The following is an 18,787-nucleotide window of genomic DNA, read 5'->3' as shown; positions in this document are numbered from 1 at the left end:
ATATATATATATATATATATATATATATATAACACAGCAGTCACAGTGCAGGTGTACACTATATATATATATATATAACACAGCAGTCACAGTGCAGGTGTACACTATATATATATAACACAGCAGTCACAGTGCAGGTGTACACTATATATATATATATATATATAACACAGCAGTCACAGTGCAGGTGTACACTATATATATATATAACACAGCAGTCACAGTGCAGGTGTACACTATATATATATATAACACAGCAGTCACAGTGCAGGTGTACACTATATATATATATATATAACACAGCAGTCACAGTGCAGGTGTACACTATATATAAATAACACAGCAGTCACAGTGCAGGTGTACACTATATATAACACAGCAGTCACAGTGCAGGTGTACACTATATATATATAAATAACACAGCAGTCACAGTGCAGGTGTACACTATATATATATATATATATATATATATATATATATATAACACAGCAGTCACAGTGCAGGTGTACACTATATATATATATATATATATATATATATATATATATAACACAGCAGTCACAGCGCAGGTGTACACTATATATAAATAACACAGCAGTCACAGTGCAGGTGTACACTATATATATATATATATATATATATATATAACACAGCAGTCACAGTGCAGGTGTACACTATATATATATAACACAGCAGTCACAGCGCAGGTGTACACTATTTATAAATAACACAGCAGTCACGGTGCACTTGCACACTATTTATAAATAACACAGCAGTCACGGTGCACTTGCACACTATTTATAAATAACACAGCAGTCACGGTGCACTTGCACACTATTTATAAATAACAGGAGTCAGAGAGGTTCAAAATAAAAATAAGGAACAGAATCTATGGAGATATTTGACATAGGCCAGAGAGGAAATTACACGGTCTCTTTCAGAGAGTAAGTATACCACCCCACATCTGTGTGAATGAAGAGAATCCCCCTGGCCGAAGACTCACCATTTCCTGTTTCCTCTTGTTCTGCTCCTTCTGAAAATCCAGCTCTTGCAGCAAGTTCCGCATTTTGGCGTCTATTTGTTTGTTGCTGTTCTTGAGTTCCTTAATGGTGACCTTTTAAACAGAGGACAGAGAAGTTCATAGCAGCACCTGATTGGCTTAAACCAAAAAAATGTCCATTATTTTAATATGAGGCTGTTCCTTTCACATGAAGGTGTGCCACACACCCTATAAGAAGGGAACTACCCGACAATGCCACCTCAGATAACTTTGTATTTCTTATCTGCACAAAGGAATATGCTATGAGCGATTCCTGAAACCATCCACATGTGCGGAAAATAAAGTACAGCTGGGCCTACAAAACAGACTTATAGCTCAGGCAGACAGCAAAGGGATATTACATATAAATTATACCAGAATATAAGGTCATAACCACGGTACAACACAAAACTTACTGCATCTACAATAACAATTGCAGCAAGTCAATATGGGAAATATTCAGCTTTTACCCATAGACTCACTTAGGCCCTCATTCAGAGGCGGTCGGAAAAAGCGACCGCTCGTTCTGAATGATGGCGGCCGCTTGTTTTTTTAGTGCGGCCTCCTGGTCGCTAGCGAAGCTGTGGGTTACCACCCACGGCTTTAGCGACCGACCAGGTTGATGGTCGCGATGGTCAAGACCATCGCGACCATCGGGGTTTGTGAAGAGACCCTAAAGCCGGCCACACACTAGACCAACTTGCATCCAACCAGCCAACTAGTTGATTGGTTGAAATGAAAATCTGGTAAGGTATGGGAGTAACTGATGATCAGGAATTTGCTCCTAAATGCCAGAAAACAGATGAAAATGGTCGTCAGACAAATGTGTTAAATGTTTGATCTAAACAATTTGTTCAAACAACAGTTTTTGTCCATTTTCCGGTGTTTGGGAGCAAATTGCTGATTGACATTTGCTTTCATACCTTACCAGATTTTCATTCCAACCAATCAACTAGTTGGCTGGTTGGACAGATAATCTTTAGATGTGTGGCCAGCTTTAGGTTGGGTCTCGGCAACCGCAAGCCTCAGGGAGCTTCCTGCTCTGATCCGCCCTGCCTACAAAACGGGGCGAGCTGTCGATCAACATCGACAGCCGCTCCCTTTTGTAGTGAGCTCCGGAGAGAATTTCTCTCTCGCTCTGGGGCTTGCGCACGCGCAGTGCGGCCGCTCGCGTGCGCAGGGCCTTAACATCGACAGATTGCGAGCGCTCAGCTGAATGAGACCCTAAGCGCTCTCTTTTGTGCAGTGTTATGATTTTTTTGAAGGGAAACTGAACTCCCACGCATAGGAGGGCCACAAATTACAGAGGCGTGGACCTATAGAGCTATAAGGTCTGTGCTAAATGTCATTATATAACCCCCCCCTGTATGGTCTCTTTAGGCTTGGGTGCAACGCCCGCTGTGCTCAGCCATACAGTCCCACGTGAAGAGGCGCCGTCGTACCTTGAACGCATCGGCTTCCTCCTGGAGGTGAGTGCTCTTCTCCTGGGTAGTGTTCTCGCTTTCTTTGGCCTCTTTTATCTGTGGGTGACAATAAGTAAGCGAACTGCAACGGTTAGAAGACAAGAACGCGTCAGCTTCCACCACTACCAATTACCTTCTTCTCAAACTCGGATATTTTTTCCAAAGCCTCGCTCTTCTCCTTCATCAGCGCGGCGATCTTCTCGGCAAGCTGCTTCTCATTCACTGGAAGCAAATTATTACACCGCTGAAATCGTTTGTAAATCGTCAACTTATGATAACATAACAATAATGATATCAGGAATCAAGAGACTCCAAAAACCGAGCAGGCGTCCCTGCACTTTGCTTTGTCATCATGAATGGGAGAGGGAAGCCTTATATCTGTAGTGCGCCGACTCTTCCCTGCTGAAGAGGAAAACACCCAGCAGACCCAAACTAGTAAAGTAACAGCCCAAACAAAGGTCCCTCACTAAGAACATGACTTAATATTAGTAATACCTTAAAATTATAACATAAGACATTTTATACTATCATCTGTTTCAGGACACTTTTCATGGAATTTAGGGTCGATCTAATGATTTGTTGTAAAAGTCTGTACCCCATATAACACAGCAGAAGAGTTTGTACAAGCAAATAAACAATCCTCCTTTTCAAACTCACAAGCAGACTACAATTCAGTTTAAAGCAAATGCTTCGGAGTTTAAAGGCTGCTCTCATATTTTACATTCGGGTGGGGAATCGGTATGATTTACCGCCAGACCCATGCCCGGTGGTTGGAATCCCGACAGCGGCATCCCAGCAGAGGAGGAAATCCCGATCGTCCCCAGGTAAGTATATACTAACCTATTTCTACCCTCTAACCCTCCCTTAGGTGTGCCTAAACCTCCTCCCCAGTGCCTAACCCTAATCCCCCCTCTAAGTGCCCAAACCTAACCCCCCCTACCCCGTCGCCTAAACCCAAGTCTCCCTGGGGGTTGCATATCCCTAAGTCCCCCCCGGGGGTGCCTAACGTTAACCCCCCCCTTCCCCTAGCCTAAACCTAACCTCCCGGGGGGGTGCCTAACCCTAAGTCCCCCTCCCCAGGAACCCTAAACCTAACACTCCCCCCCCCCCCCCCCCCCCCCGCGGCTATCTGCGCTCGGCGCCCTTCCGATCGGGATGCCGGGCTCCCGATGTATGCCCAATGACAGGCGTCGGCATATCGGGAAGCCGGCTGTCGGGATTAGGTCCGCCGGCTTCCCGACTGCATACCTCGGGTGGAAATACCTTTTAAATAAAAAACAAAAACAAAAAAAACAAACAAGCAGTCTAATGCATAAGATGTGCTAAAATAAAGTGCAGACGCTGCAAAAGACGTGTTGTGGTTTTGAACATTGTACTATAGCGTCCGGCAGGTGGAAGTCTTGTGGGGTGAACAAACAGAAGAGGTCTGGAAATAACTGCAGTAAGAGCAGGAGACAGGTACTTGTGGTATTAGAGCGCATCTGTCCCTGCAAACAGGAGGACAGGGCAAAGTGCGCAATTTGTAACGCCGGAGGTTTCAAATTTCATTTGATTGTTGAATTAGAGTTTACAAAAAAAAAAAAAACCACTATGCAGAGACAGACAGACAGACAGACAGACAGACAGACACACACACACACACACACACACACACACACTACGCTGCTGTACAAAGAGAAGGACTCAGCGCAAGTTGATGTGTGTTAGAAATGGCAGTATGGTCTACACAGGGGATACTGGGCATCTGTAGCATCTTCCCGCTATGCCGGGAGCCACTTCACAGGACGCGAATTACGTCACTGGCACCCAGTAACACTGCTGAGCGCTAAGACACAAGGGGACGATTCAATTCAGCGCAATGTTAAACAGCCCCTGGTAGGACTTCCCGGAGCTATGCAACTGACCGCGCCGTTATGTCCGACTAAAGGATTTCTGCTCACACCCTCCCGAGGTGCAAGCAAAAATCAGGACTTAAGTGCCGGCTGTGATGGTGTTCTACAGCTGAGCGCGGCGCTAATAACCTCGCGGCCGACATTTTAGGGCTACATTCAATATGAGGCGAAATGTAAGTTTCCGCGATACTTTGTCGCCGATGACGTCATCTTCGCCTGTTTTGACTTTCCGTCGTATTTAATTTGAAAGAGGCAGAAAGTCAATGCAATGTAATAGGCGGAAAAGTTTCGCCTATGAATAGCAGGCGGAAAAAAGTGCAGAATTGGGGTTTTGGGGTTCAACGTGCGGGAACCCCCGTGAAGCCTCCAGACAGTCCCCCAAAGGTAAACTGTCAAAATTTTTTTAAAAAACACTTAAGGACACCCCAAAAATTCACTTTGCATTTGGGGGCGAAAAAAAAAAATGTTGGGGGACAAACATAAAAACTAGTGAACTTGACACTGGGGGGGGGGCCCAAGTATGCCCCAAGTGTTTTTATCATTGCAGGGGTTTGCGGCAGGTGGATTTTTCACAATTTTTTTCAACTTCACTTTAGCAACTTTAAAATATGCTGACCCCCATTTTCAAGTGCCAAAAATTTGCTGGGATAAGTTATTTTCTGCAAAAAAACCTCCTGAATACTATTCTGCACCACTTATACAAAAACGCTATTTAGCAGCTATTGAGCCCGTTTAAAAACAATAAATACCTTCAGCAACTCAAATCGGGGGGTACCATAGGGAACCCCCATCTCAGAGCATCATTTGGGGGTGTCAGGCTGATTTCCCACAAATCTGACAGTACTTTCCGCCTGTTCAAGTTTAGCCGGGTCCCGGTTTCGCCTACTTTCAAATTGAATGCGGGGATACGCGGGCACGCGTGCGATACTTTTCCGCCTACAAAACAGGCGATGTAAGCAAAAAGTCCAGGAGGCGGAAAAAGTATCGCGAGTCCGCTCAAATTGAATACGGCTTTATGTCGGAGAATGCCGGTTAGCGCCACTAAATACCCAGCTTGAGGCGTAGAAAACGGCATTCTCCAACTTCAGTGCTTCTAGTCGGACTTAGCAGTGCGGTCAATTGATTAGCTCCAGGACCTCCTTCAACATCGCGCTGAATTGAATCACCCCCCAAAGGGCCTCGAGAGGTCTCTGGGTCCTACTAAACAGTCAGGCTGTACTCACAGGAACGCTGGTGCTGACCGCAACACGGCTGTCTGTGCTGTGAGCGGGTAAGAAGTCCATTTTAAGGGGGTAAGAGAGGAACAGAATTATTGATATTACCTCTCAAAGCACTACAAAAATGCCAGGTATGTAGTAAAAGTTGCAGGATGGCGCATAGAAGCCGGTCAGTATAATTTTATATAGAGGTGATAAACAAACAGACCTTTAACACACAGCTTATCTGAGCTGTGAAAGTACTGTAGCTTAGTTGCAGGAGTGGGGGCTTTGCTGAGCTTCTCTGCTGACGCAGCACAGTTTATTTTTGATAATACTTTATTATCACAGGACAATATTGAGAAATAAATTGCCATCTGTTACAGCGCTTAATGCTTCATAATACCAGCGGCTGTAAAATCATTTCAATGTGCAAAATGATTACCTTGATAAACTCGGCTTTTCACCTGCAAAAGACCAGAAGAGAATAGTTATATGACACGGGAGGAGTGAACGTATCACTGTATTCAAAGGTCGGTATGTGAGGGGCCAGGCAGCGAGAGGCAGTACTGCAAATAGGATTAGCAGTACTGCTAAGAATAGCTGTTAGGTCACCGTGCTATACTGGAGGGGCTACAGAACTCGCCTTCGGTGCAGCATCAAATACACTAAAAAAGGGAAAAGAAAAGACTTCTCTTGGTATTGAGGATCGGTGTTAAATAAAATGATTTCCTGGTCGCTAACCGGGCAATTGTATAAATTCTCTTGATAAATTGCTCCTATCTATTGCTGCTCATACACATTTCTTGTAGTAAAGGCATACAGATCATTTTTACATTCCAGTAGTGATTTCAATCAGCGTCTCCTGGGTAGGAAATTTCACATCTTCACCTCCCTTACAGCAAGGAACCCTTCCCTATGCGGAGTGTGAAACTTTACAGGCCACGGACAGGGTCCTGCAGTTGCTATTTTTGTGACAACTTTCATGCGAAAAAATAAAAAATAAATAATGAAAACTTTTATAACTTGTTAAAAATAAGGGAAATTTCTGGCTACCCCTCCACTCACCTAACTGCTGCCAGGGCCCTGCACACAGCGAATACCCGGCAGACGGGCCTGCAAAGTATCTGACCAACATAACATTTACCAGCAGATGGTCCCAATAGTCTAATAGTGAGGGCTACAGCTGCCGCACATGGAATACTGGGACATGCCGCGGGGGAATGTGGTTTTCACCGGAATACTACGGAGGCCATATAATCTGCTGGGGGAGGCAGCGGCTGGGAGGTATAGCAAAATGTAAATACTGGGCCGGGGTATCCTATAACAGACCCTGCTCTGCAAGAGAAAGGGTCAGACTAAACACAGACAGACATCAGTAAGCGCGTGGGGGTGTCCTGATTAACTACATACGAGGTTACAAAATAAAATGAAATGTTGCAAAGCACTCACCGAGAGACACGTTCTCCAGAAGAGGATCAAAACAGAGAGAAGCCCCACCAAGAAGGTGAAGATGACGGCGTTCCACTGCACCCCATAGAAATCCGGGCCCGGCTGCAAGTCCTCCGGCAGCGCTAACATGAGCTAAAACAGTTGGAAGAAGACTGTAAATACTTTATATGCAAATAGAAAAAAAAATTATATATAATATATATATATATATATATATACACACACACACACACACATATATATATATATATATACACACATACATATATATATATATATATATATATATATATATATACACACACACATAGATACATACAGCAAAACCAATACATTATTGAGAGTAGTATATATTAATATATATTTATACAGACACAAAATCTGATTCTTTTGTGCCTAACCTCACTCAGATGAATACGAGTATATTGGTGACCTGCACCTCATATGCAGCCCATTAGGAAGAGGTCCACCACCTATTATATTCAATACATTTTTGGGCGGATGGGGGGGTTAATATATGATTTTACGTATATACTGACATTTTCTCTATATATCATTAACATGTAATATTATATAGCATCAGCACACACCATTCTGCTTTACAATGAGGACCAAACGGTAATGGAACAACACTTGCACAGAAGCTTACACTCTACAGCACAATGAGAGCTAGATACATGAGGGCAGTGTCACATATTGTATAGTGGGCCGGCCAGATTGCGCCTGCTGGGCCATGTGATCCGGTGACATAGCAATGCTGGTTTGGGGGTCGGTAGGTAGGTAGGGAACAGATTATGAAAACAATTAAGTTTAATGGAACAGTGTAGAGGACACAATAACCTGGAAGCATTAGGGTGGTGTGTAGGGAATATGGTTTCAGGGAACGAGTGAAAGCATTGGCACGAGGATAAATGCCAACAAGACAAGTCCTATAAAATGATGGGTGTTTGGGAAAGTTATTAGGCCCTGACAAAGTCAAACAACAAAAAATTGCTGTGAAAGGATCAGAAGGACAAATTACTATATTGGCTACAGGATTAATAGCCATTTAGGGGAAGCCGTTAAAGGGAGCAATACTCCATTGTCTAACCAGGGGTGATAGATGTTATCAGCGATATTAACTGCGCAGAACTAAAGGGAATGTGCCCATTATACCGATCACACGTTTTCTTCAATCTCCTAAACTGCAGTTGTACAAAAGACGATTCCGCCTGAACTCAGAAATAACACACAAGCAATGCTCCCACTCTTGTTTTGTGAATAATGGAAAGTATTTATATAAAATATCTAAATCTCATAGATATATATATATATCTATATATATATCTATCTCCATCCAGCGGCGACACTCACAGGACATTACAAAGTAGTAAAACCGCAGACACGCAGTTATAATCCAACGTTTCAATTCATGTTTAGAATTTTCATCAGGGGGGAGAATGAAATATATAAATACATATATAGCGCTTGTGAAACTGCAATCATTGAGGAGAGCTAGCACCTGGTGCATACGGTCGCTTATTCCGTGTACACTGAGCATCCTTTCCTCAAATCACTGATACCCACAACCAGCGCCTATGACCGGCTCTAATACTTTTCTCTGTCCTCTGGAGGATGTGACAACATGACTGCAGTGTCCAGTCTCCATATTTCATTTTAGTCACTTTATATATAAATGCAATAGTGCAAGATGACTGTTTGCGTCAGAGTCTGATTGGTTGTTATGTGTAAATGGAGCAATTTCTCAGTACAAATGCAGTTGGGTGAGATACTGAATATCTGATACATAACATGAAGTAAACACGTTGCAATGCAGCCATTGGATAACGGACTCTCTTCTAGCTAAACAACGATTCTAGTTTCACAGTCCAGCAGCAAGAGCCGTTCCGACCTTACTTCTGTGGCTTCAGCATCAGGGATCTGCATTCATGCAAAGAACGCGTGACTCCAGGGTCATTGAATAATAATTATTAGGGTCATAGCTGCCCTTTATGCATGTTAAACTTGAAAATGAACAAATACATGCTTTTCCATTTTAGTATCTACAGCTCATTAATCTTACTACACATGGATATATACACACACACACACACACACACACACGTGTATATATACACACAAACACGCAAATGACACAGGTTTGGTAATTTGGTCATTGGGAAAGCTGTATCCCGCAGATGCCAAGTGTGACCACAATGAGAGTGTTGTACCTGCAATAAGCCTTCCCCAGCCAGGCAGACAGTACACTGTGTTGTGGGAGAAGGTCGGTCCATGCCGCCAGGCCCTACATTAAAAACACTACTAATTGCAAATAAATATTCACATACTGACCTGCAGAAATCTGGTGACCACGAAAGTGTATAAAGTGGGGAGGGTCCCCAGAACGCCCGTGTCTGGTCCCACACCCAGCGGTGTGCTGGTGAAGGATGAGGGGTCTTCTGGCTCCATCTCATCTATGACGTGCTGGAAAAACCAATTTTCTCTGGGCACCTGGTCAAGTGACAGTCTCCCCAGAGACCAGCACAATGTGATTACAAGTTCCTTAAACAACGGACTCCAAACCCAAGACACGTCACAACGGCAGCGGACACACAGGACTCACTGCGGCCATTCAGCCTGCTTATACACACACACACAGGTCCTTTACACCATCTAACGCTACTAAATCGTTCCCTTCAATGTTCACAAAAACAGAATTGTGCCGGCTAGGCTGTGGGACTCCAATGGATTTTGCTGGGAATACAAAGACCATAGAATAGATAGGATCATTTTAATTCATAGGTCTCTTTCAGCGACCATAAATCCCTAGGCCGTGATTCAGATATGTACGCAATGTACGCAATGCTGCTATTTACCCAGTTGAGCTATTATCGATTGACTGCTAATGCGTCTTGAATTAAAATCGACCACAGGTTTACTCAGATTGACAATTATGGAAGGATCTGCGACCAGCGCTGTGATTGTACACGCTTGCTTGGATTTGCGAAGCCGCCGGTGGGCGTCTCATTACATGCGGCCAGGTGGCTGCGTACAAGGGCCACAACTGCAATTACATTACATTAGCGTGAATATCTAATGTTCATCCTAGCACCTGCATCTGTCACAACCCCTGCAGTTCCTCTTTCCTGCCTGGGGTGTCGCTCTCTGCACACACTGGTCTGTATCTCAGCAGTTTGTTGCACAGCTGAGAGTGCTAGAAGCACCAGAGCAGAGAGCGACACCCCAGGCAGGAAAGAGGAACTGCACGGATTGTGACAGACGCAGGGTGCTAGAATGAACATGAATATCTGAATCAGGCCTTTATCACTGAACAAACGCCCAAAAAGCACTGTCACGATCTAGTGTCACACACTGCTCTCCAAGTCCCAAGGGACGTATATACAGTAAGTAAGGAACTTGCTAATGCTACTCGAAAGGGCTATTTATTTTTTATCAATTACCACATGCCTCGCAGACACTATTATTACGAAGAGGAGTGGGAGATGGAGACCCGTGTGTGTACTGAAACAGATCTCTGTGTACTATAGTAAAGAGGTTTTAATCCTCCACCTGCCGCTAAACCAGCACTGAGGCACAGCGAGCGCTGGATTCAGGGCCAGTGCCAGCAATTAGTGACTTAGATATTCCAAAAGGCAATCTCACTTCTGAGCTCCCAGCACAAACTACTGACGCCCCCGCCCCCCTCCTATGTACTTCTACACACCGACAGCTCATTGCATGCAGACATCACTACACAGTACAGAGCACACATTCAGGTCATACAATGACTTGTTCCCAGCGATAATCACTCCTTACTGCCGTGTCACATGTAAACCATGCACAATGTGCCTGTACCACTTATAGCATCACATATCTCTCTAATTACTTACACATATTATATACAGTCATCTGCCTATAGCAACTTCTCACTACTTGTTACCCTCCTCTGTATGATATGAGATGTCACATCTCAGTATATTACATAGATTGTCTCAATAGTGTCTTCAATTTAAACAGTTTAATATTTCTACATATTAGTCATCACAAACTACCAATGTTTATGTAAATTATATCATAATTTTGTAATGCCCCATCAATATAGTACCCCACTGTATAGTATAATGCTCCCTCTGTATAACCCTCCCATGTATGATATAATCCCCCATCTGTATAGTCCCCCCCTGTATGGTGTAAAGTGCCCCCCCCCCGTATGGTGCATTGCCGCCTTTGTATAGTCCTCCCTGTATGGTCCCCCCTGCATGGTGCATTTCCCCCTTTGTATAGTCCCCCCCGCTATTGTGCATTGCTCCCTTTGTATAGTCCCCCCTGTATGGTGCATTGCTCCCTTTGTATTGAACTCTCTATATGGTGTATAGTGCCCCCTTTGTATAGTCCCCCCTGTATGGTGCATTGCCCCCTTTGTATAGTCCCCCCTGTATGGTGCATTGCCCCCTTTGTATAGTCCCCCCTGTATGGTGCATTGCCCCCTTTGTATAGTCCCCCCTGTATGGTGCATTGCCCCCTTTGTATAGTCCTCCCTGTATGGTGCGTTGCCCCCTTTGTATAGTCCCCCCCTGTATGGTGCAATGCCCCCTTTGTATAGTCTCCCTTGTATGGTGCATTGCCCCCTTTGTATAGTCTCCCTTGTATGGTGCATTGCCCCCTTTGTATAGTCTCCCTTGTATGGTGCATTGCCCCCTTTGTATAGTCCCCTTTGTATGGTGCAATGCTCCCTTTGTATAGTCCTCCCTGTATGGTGCAATGCTCCCTTTGTATAGTCCACCCTGTATGGTGCATTGCCCCCTTTGTATAGTCCTCCCTGTATGGTGTATAGTGCCCCTTTTGTATAGTCCCCCCTGTATGGTGCATTGCCCCCTTTGTATAGTCCCCCCTGTATGGTGCAATGCCCCCTTTGTATAGTCCCCCCCTGTATGGTGCAATGCCCCATTTGTATAGTCCCCCCTGTATGGTGCAATGCCCCCTTTGTATAGTCCCCCCTGTATGGTGCATTGCCCCATTTGTATAGTTCCCCCCTGTATGGTGCATTGTATATTCCCCCTTGTATGGTGCAATGCCCCCTTTGTATAGTCCTTTCCCCTATATTTGGTACAATGCCCCCTTTGTATAGTCCCCTCTGTATGGTGCATTGTCCCCTTTGTATAGTCCTTTCCCCTATATTTGGGGCAATGCCCCCTTTGTATAGTCATCCCCCCTATATTTGGTGCAATGCCCCCTTTGTATAGTCATCCCCCTATATTTGGTGCAATGCCCCCTTTGTATAGTCATCCCCCCTATATTTGGTGCAAAGCCCCATCTGTATAGTGCACCCTGTATGGTATAACGCTCTCTATGTATATGCCCTTCTCTGCATGACACAATCCCACCACCCCATATAGTGCCCTCTACAGAATCTGCCTCCTATACAATCCTGCCCATACAAAGCTGGGTGCTTGCCCCCGCACTCTCACCCTACTACCCATACACCTGGCGCTCTCTAACCCGCCAGCACTTCTCGCCCTACAACCCCCCCACACCCGGCGCTCTCTCACCCGCTGCTGCCTCAGCTCTTCACAACTTCTCCCCTGTCATAACAACACGTCAGCACCCGGATACAGCGGTGTCACCACAGGGCGACTGCCGGAAGTGAACTGCCTGCGCCCCGCCCACCCGCAGTGCACGCCGGGACCTGTAGTGTCTGCTGCTTCTGCTCTCTGCTGCCGCCTGTGGCCACTGACACTCACAGACTGACCCCTATACTATAGATAGTGTATAGTACTTCCCATCTCCTGAGAGGAGGCCTCATATACTGCACTCACACTGATCATATTATTATTATAGTATGGAGCTATATATGTACTATCTCCCACTGTCACACTGATCATATTATTATTATAGTATGGAGCTATATATGTACTATCTCCCACTGTCACACTGATCATATTTATTATTATTATTACAGTATGGAGCTATATATGTACTATCTCCCAGAGTCACACTGATCATATTATTATTATTATTATTATTATAGTATGGAGCTATATATGTACTATCTCCCACAGTCACACTGATCTTATTATTATTATTATTATTATTATTATTATAGTATGGAGCTATATATGTACTATCTCCCACTGTCACACTGATCATATTTATTATTATTATTACAGTATGGAGCTATATATGTACTATCTCCCACTGTCACACTGATCATATTTATTATTATTATTATTATTATAGTATGGAGCTATATTTGTACTATCTCCCACCGTCACACTGATCATATTTATTATTATTATAGTATGGAGCTATATATGTACTATCTCCCACCGTCACACTGATCATATTTATTAATATAGTATGGAGCTATATATGTACTATCTCCCACTGTCACACTGATCATATTTATTATTATTATTACAGTATGGAGCTATATATGTACTATCTCCCAGAGTCACACTGATCATATTATTATTATTATTATTATAGTATGGAGCTATATATGTACTATCTCCCACAGTCACACTGATCTTATTATTATTATTATTATTATTATTATTATTATTATTATTAAAGTATGGAGCTATATATGTACTATCTCCCACTGTCACACTGATCATATTTATTATTATTATTACAGTATGGAGCTATATATGTACTATCTCCCACTGTCACACTGATCATATTTATTATTATTATTATTATTATAGTATGGAGCTATATTTGTACTATCTCCCACCGTCACACTGATCATATTTATTATTATTATAGTATGGAGCTATATATGTACTATCTCCCACCGTCACACTGATCATATTTATTAATATAGTATGGAGCTATATATGTACTATCTCCCACCGTCACACTGATCATATTTATTATTATAGTATGGCGCTATATATGTACTATCTCCCACCGTCACACTGATCATATTATTATTATTATAGTATGGAGCTATATATGTACTATCTCCCACCGTCACACTGATCATATTTATTATTATTATTATAGTATGGAGCTATATATGTACTATCTCCCACCGTCACACTGATCATATTTATTATTATAGTATGGAGCTATATATGTACTATCTCCCAGAGTCACACTGATCATATTTATTATTATCATAGTATGGAGCTATATATGTACTATCTCCCACCGTCACACTGATCATATTATTATTATTATAGTATGGAGCTATATATGTACTATCTCCCAGAGTCACACTGCTCATATTTATTATTACAGTATAGCGCTATATATGTACTATCTCCCAGAGTCACACTGCTCATATTTATTATAGTATGGAGCTATATATGTACTATCTCCCACCGTCACACTGATCATATTTATTATTATTATAGTATGGATCTATATATGTACTATCTCCCACAGTCACACTGCTCATATTTATTATTATTATTATAGTATGGAGCTATATATGTACTATCTCCCAGAGTCACACTGATCATATTTATTATTATAGTATGGAGCTATATATGTACTATCTCCCACAGTCACACTGATCATATTTATTATTATTAATATTATTATTATAGTATGGAGCTATATATGTACTATCTCCCAGAGTCACACTGATCATATTTATTATTATAGTATGGAGCTATATATGTACTATCTCCCACAGTCACACTGATCATATTTATTATTATTATTATAGTATGGAGCTATATATGTACTATCTCCCACCGTCACACTGATCATATTTATTATTATTATTATAGTATGGAGTGTGATAGGATCACTGGTAAAGTGGTCTGTGGCAGGTACATTTGTCCCAGATTCTTGTCTTTTGTGGTTTAAACCCCCAGGAGAAAGTCTGCAGTGTAGCAGGCTTGAGTTTCGGCTTTTTGAAAAGCCGGTTTGGGACCTGGGGGTTGTGGGTGAGAGGAGAGGGAGGGCTCCACCCACGGCCACTCCAGGTTTTGGTTCTCGCAGCCTGGTAACAGGCTTGTTAGTTTTCCACCTGAGAGTGGCCAATATAAGCCTAGTGTGTTTAGGGCTGAGTGTCTCACCTGGGAGAGCAGGCAGGGAGTTTGTTCAGAGACACTTGGAAACCTATCTGTGAGTACTGTGCTGTGCTTTGTTGCTGGCGAAAGCATTAGGCCCTGCCAGGTTCAGGTAGTGAGGGAACTACCTGTGAAGTTAGTGCCCCGACAGGGGTAGGATTTATATTTATGTTTTCTTTATATTTCTGTCATTGTACAATAAAGACTGGCGCCGACCAGCTTGTACTTGCATCCAGACTGGTGTGCTGCTTCCCTGCTGCTATGTGTGTGTGTAAGGAAGGAGACCTCTACCCAGGAGAGGGACCCCCTAACCTAACTGTGTCACAGGAGCTATATATGTACTATCTCCCACCGTCACACTGATCATATTTATTATTATAGTATGGAGCTATATATGTACTATCTCCCACCGTCACACTGATCATATTTATTATTATTATAGTATGGAGCTATATATGTACTATCTCCCACCGTCACACTGATCATATTTATTATTATTATAGCATGGAGCTATATATGTACTATCTCCCACCGTCACACTGATCATATTTATTATTATTATAGCATGGAGCTATATATGTACTATCTCCCACCGTCACACTGATCATATTTATTATTATTATAGCATGGAGCTATATATGTACTATCTCCCACCGTCACACTGATCATATTTATTATTATCATAGTATGGAGCTATATATGTACTATCTCCCATGGTCACTCTGATCACATTTATTATTATTATAGTATGGAGCTATATATGTACTATCTCCCACCGTCACACTGATCATATTTATTATTATTATAGTATGGAGCTATATATGTACTATCTCCCACCGTCACACTGATCATATTTATTATTATTATAGCATGGAGCTATATATGTACTATCTCCCACCGTCACACTGATCATATTTATTATTATTATTATAGTATGGAGCTATATTTGTACTATCTCCCACCGTCACACTGCTCATATTTATTATTATTATTATAGTATGGAGCTATATATGTACTATCTCCCAGAGTCACACTGATCATATTTATTATTATAGTATGGCGCTATATATGTACTATCTCCCACCGTCACACTGATCATATTTATTATTATAGTATGGCGCTATATATGTACTATCTCCCACCGTCACACTGATCATATTTATTATTATTACAGTATGGAGCTATATATGTACTATCTCCCACCGTCACACTGATCATATTTATTATTATAGTATGGAGCTATATATGTACTATCTCCCAGAGTCACACTGCTCATATTTATTATTATAGTATGGAGCTATATATGTACTATCTCCCACAGTCACACTGATCATATTTATTATTATTAATATTATTATTATAGTATGGAGCTATATATGTACTATCTCCCACTGTCACACTGATCATATTTATTATTATTATTACAGTATGGAGCTATATATGTACTATCTCCCACTGTCACACTGATCATATTTATTATTATTATTATTATTATAGTATGGAGCTATATTTGTACTATCTCCCACCGTCACACTGATCATATTTATTATTATTATAGTATGGAGCTATATATGTACTATCTCCCACCGTCACACTGATCATATTTATTAATATAGTATGGAGCTATATATGTACTATCTCCCACCGTCACACTGATCATATTTATTATTATAGTATGGCGCTATATATGTACTATCTCCCACCGTCACACTGATCATATTATTATTATTATAGTATGGAGCTATATATGTACTATCTCCCACCGTCACACTGATCATATTTATTATTATTATTATAGTATGGAGCTATATATGTACTATCTCCCACCGTCACACTGATCATATTTATTATTATAGTATGGAGCTATATATGTACTATCTCCCAGAGTCACACTGATCATATTTATTATTATCATAGTATGGAGCTATATATGTACTATCTCCCACCGTCACACTGATCATATTATTATTATTATAGTATGGAGCTATATATGTACTATCTCCCAGAGTCACACTGCTCATATTTATTATTACAGTATAGCGCTATATATGTACTATCTCCCAGAGTCACACTGCTCATATTTATTATAGTATGGAGCTATATATGTACTATCTCCCACCGTCACACTGATCATATTTATTATTATTATAGTATGGATCTATATATGTACTATCTCCCACAGTCACACTGCTCATATTTATTATTATTATAGTATGGAGCTATATATGTACTATCTCCCAGAGTCACACTGATCATATTTATTATTATAGTATGGAGCTATATATGTACTATCTCCCACAGTCACACTGATCATATTTATTATTATTAATATTATTATTATAGTATGGAGCTATATATGTACTATCTCCCAGAGTCACACTGATCATATTTATTATTATAGTATGGAGCTATATATGTACTATCTCCCACAGTCACACTGATCATATTTATTATTATTATTATAGTATGGAGCTATATATGTACTATCTCCCACCGTCACACTGATCATATTTATTATTATTATTATAGTATGGAGTGTGATAGGATCACTGGTAAAGTGGTCTGTGGCAGGTACATTTGTCCCAGATTCTTGTCTTTTGTGGTTTAAACCCCCAGGAGAAAGTCTGCAGTGTAGCAGGCTTGAGTTTCGGCTTTTTGAAAAGCCGGTTTGGGACCTGGGGGTTGTGGGTGAGAGGAGAGGGAGGGCTCCACCCACGGCCACTCCAGGTTTTGGTTCTCGCAGCCTGGTAACAGGCTTGTTAGTTTTCCACCTGAGAGTGGCCAATATAAGCCTAGTGTGTTTAGGGCTGAGTGTCTCACCTGGGAGAGCAGGCAGGGAGTTTGTTCAGAGACACTTGGAAACCTATCTGTGAGTACTGTGCTGTGCTTTGTTGCTGGCGAAAGCATTAGGCCCTGCCAGGTTCAGGTAGTGAGGGAACTACCTGTGAAGTTAGTGCCCCGACAGGGGTAGGATTTATATTTATGTTTTCTTTATATTTCTGTCATTGTACAATAAAGACTGGCGCCGACCAGCTTGTACTTGCATCCAGACTGGTGTGCTGCTTCCCTGCTGCTATGTGTGTGTGTAAGGAAGGAGACCTCTACCCAGGAGAGGGACCCCCTAACCTAACTGTGTCACAGGAGCTATATATGTACTATCTCCCACCGTCACACTGATCATATTTATTATTATAGTATGGAGCTATATATGTACTATCTCCCACCGTCACACTGATCATATTTATTATTATTATAGTATGGAGCTATATATGTACTATCTCCCACCGTCACACTGATCATATTTATTATTATTATAGCATGGAGCTATATATGTACTATCTCCCACCGTCACACTGATCATATTTATTATTATTATAGCATGGAGCTATATATGTACTATCTCCCACCGTCACACTGATCATATTTATTATTATTATAGCATGGAGCTATATATGTACTATCTCCCACCGTCACACTGATCATATTTATTATTATCATAGTATGGAGCTATATATGTACTATCTCCCATGGTCACTCTGATCACATTTATTATTATTATAGTATGGAGCTATATATGTACTATCTCCCACCGTCACACTGATCATATTTATTATTATTATAGTATGGAGCTATATATGTACTATCTCCCACCGTCACACTGATCATATTTATTATTATTATAGCATGGAGCTATATATGTACTATCTCCCACCGTCACACTGATCATATTTATTATTAT

General features: G+C 41.6%; 1 protein-coding gene across 1 annotated transcript in view; it reads right to left on the bottom strand.

Annotated features, from left to right (window-relative positions):
* Positions 1 to 1,003: 1,003 nt before the first annotated feature.
* Positions 1,004 to 18,787, bottom strand: part of LOC148442270 (uncharacterized) — a gene marked incomplete at its 3' end in the record, with an annotated part of 86,685 nt that continues 68,901 nt past the window's right edge. Inside the window, exons 7-11 of the mRNA XM_088464106.1 lie at positions 7,043 to 7,174; positions 6,036 to 6,057; positions 2,636 to 2,724; positions 2,482 to 2,559; positions 1,004 to 1,114 (exon numbers count right to left, since the gene is read on the bottom strand). Of these exons, the coding sequence (XP_088320232.1) occupies positions 1,004 to 1,114; positions 2,482 to 2,559; positions 2,636 to 2,724; positions 6,036 to 6,057; positions 7,043 to 7,174 (432 nt within the window). The remainder of the gene's footprint in view (positions 1,115 to 2,481; positions 2,560 to 2,635; positions 2,725 to 6,035; positions 6,058 to 7,042; positions 7,175 to 18,787) is intronic.

Source organism: Taudactylus pleione, unplaced genomic scaffold (assembly GCF_031769625.1).
Source record: "Taudactylus pleione unplaced genomic scaffold, aTauple2 ptg001579l, whole genome shotgun sequence".
NCBI classification, from domain to species: domain Eukaryota; kingdom Metazoa; phylum Chordata; class Amphibia; order Anura; family Myobatrachidae; genus Taudactylus; species Taudactylus pleione.
The sequence above is the reverse complement of the archived record's forward strand: the minus strand, read 5'-3'. Positions and strand labels throughout refer to the sequence as shown.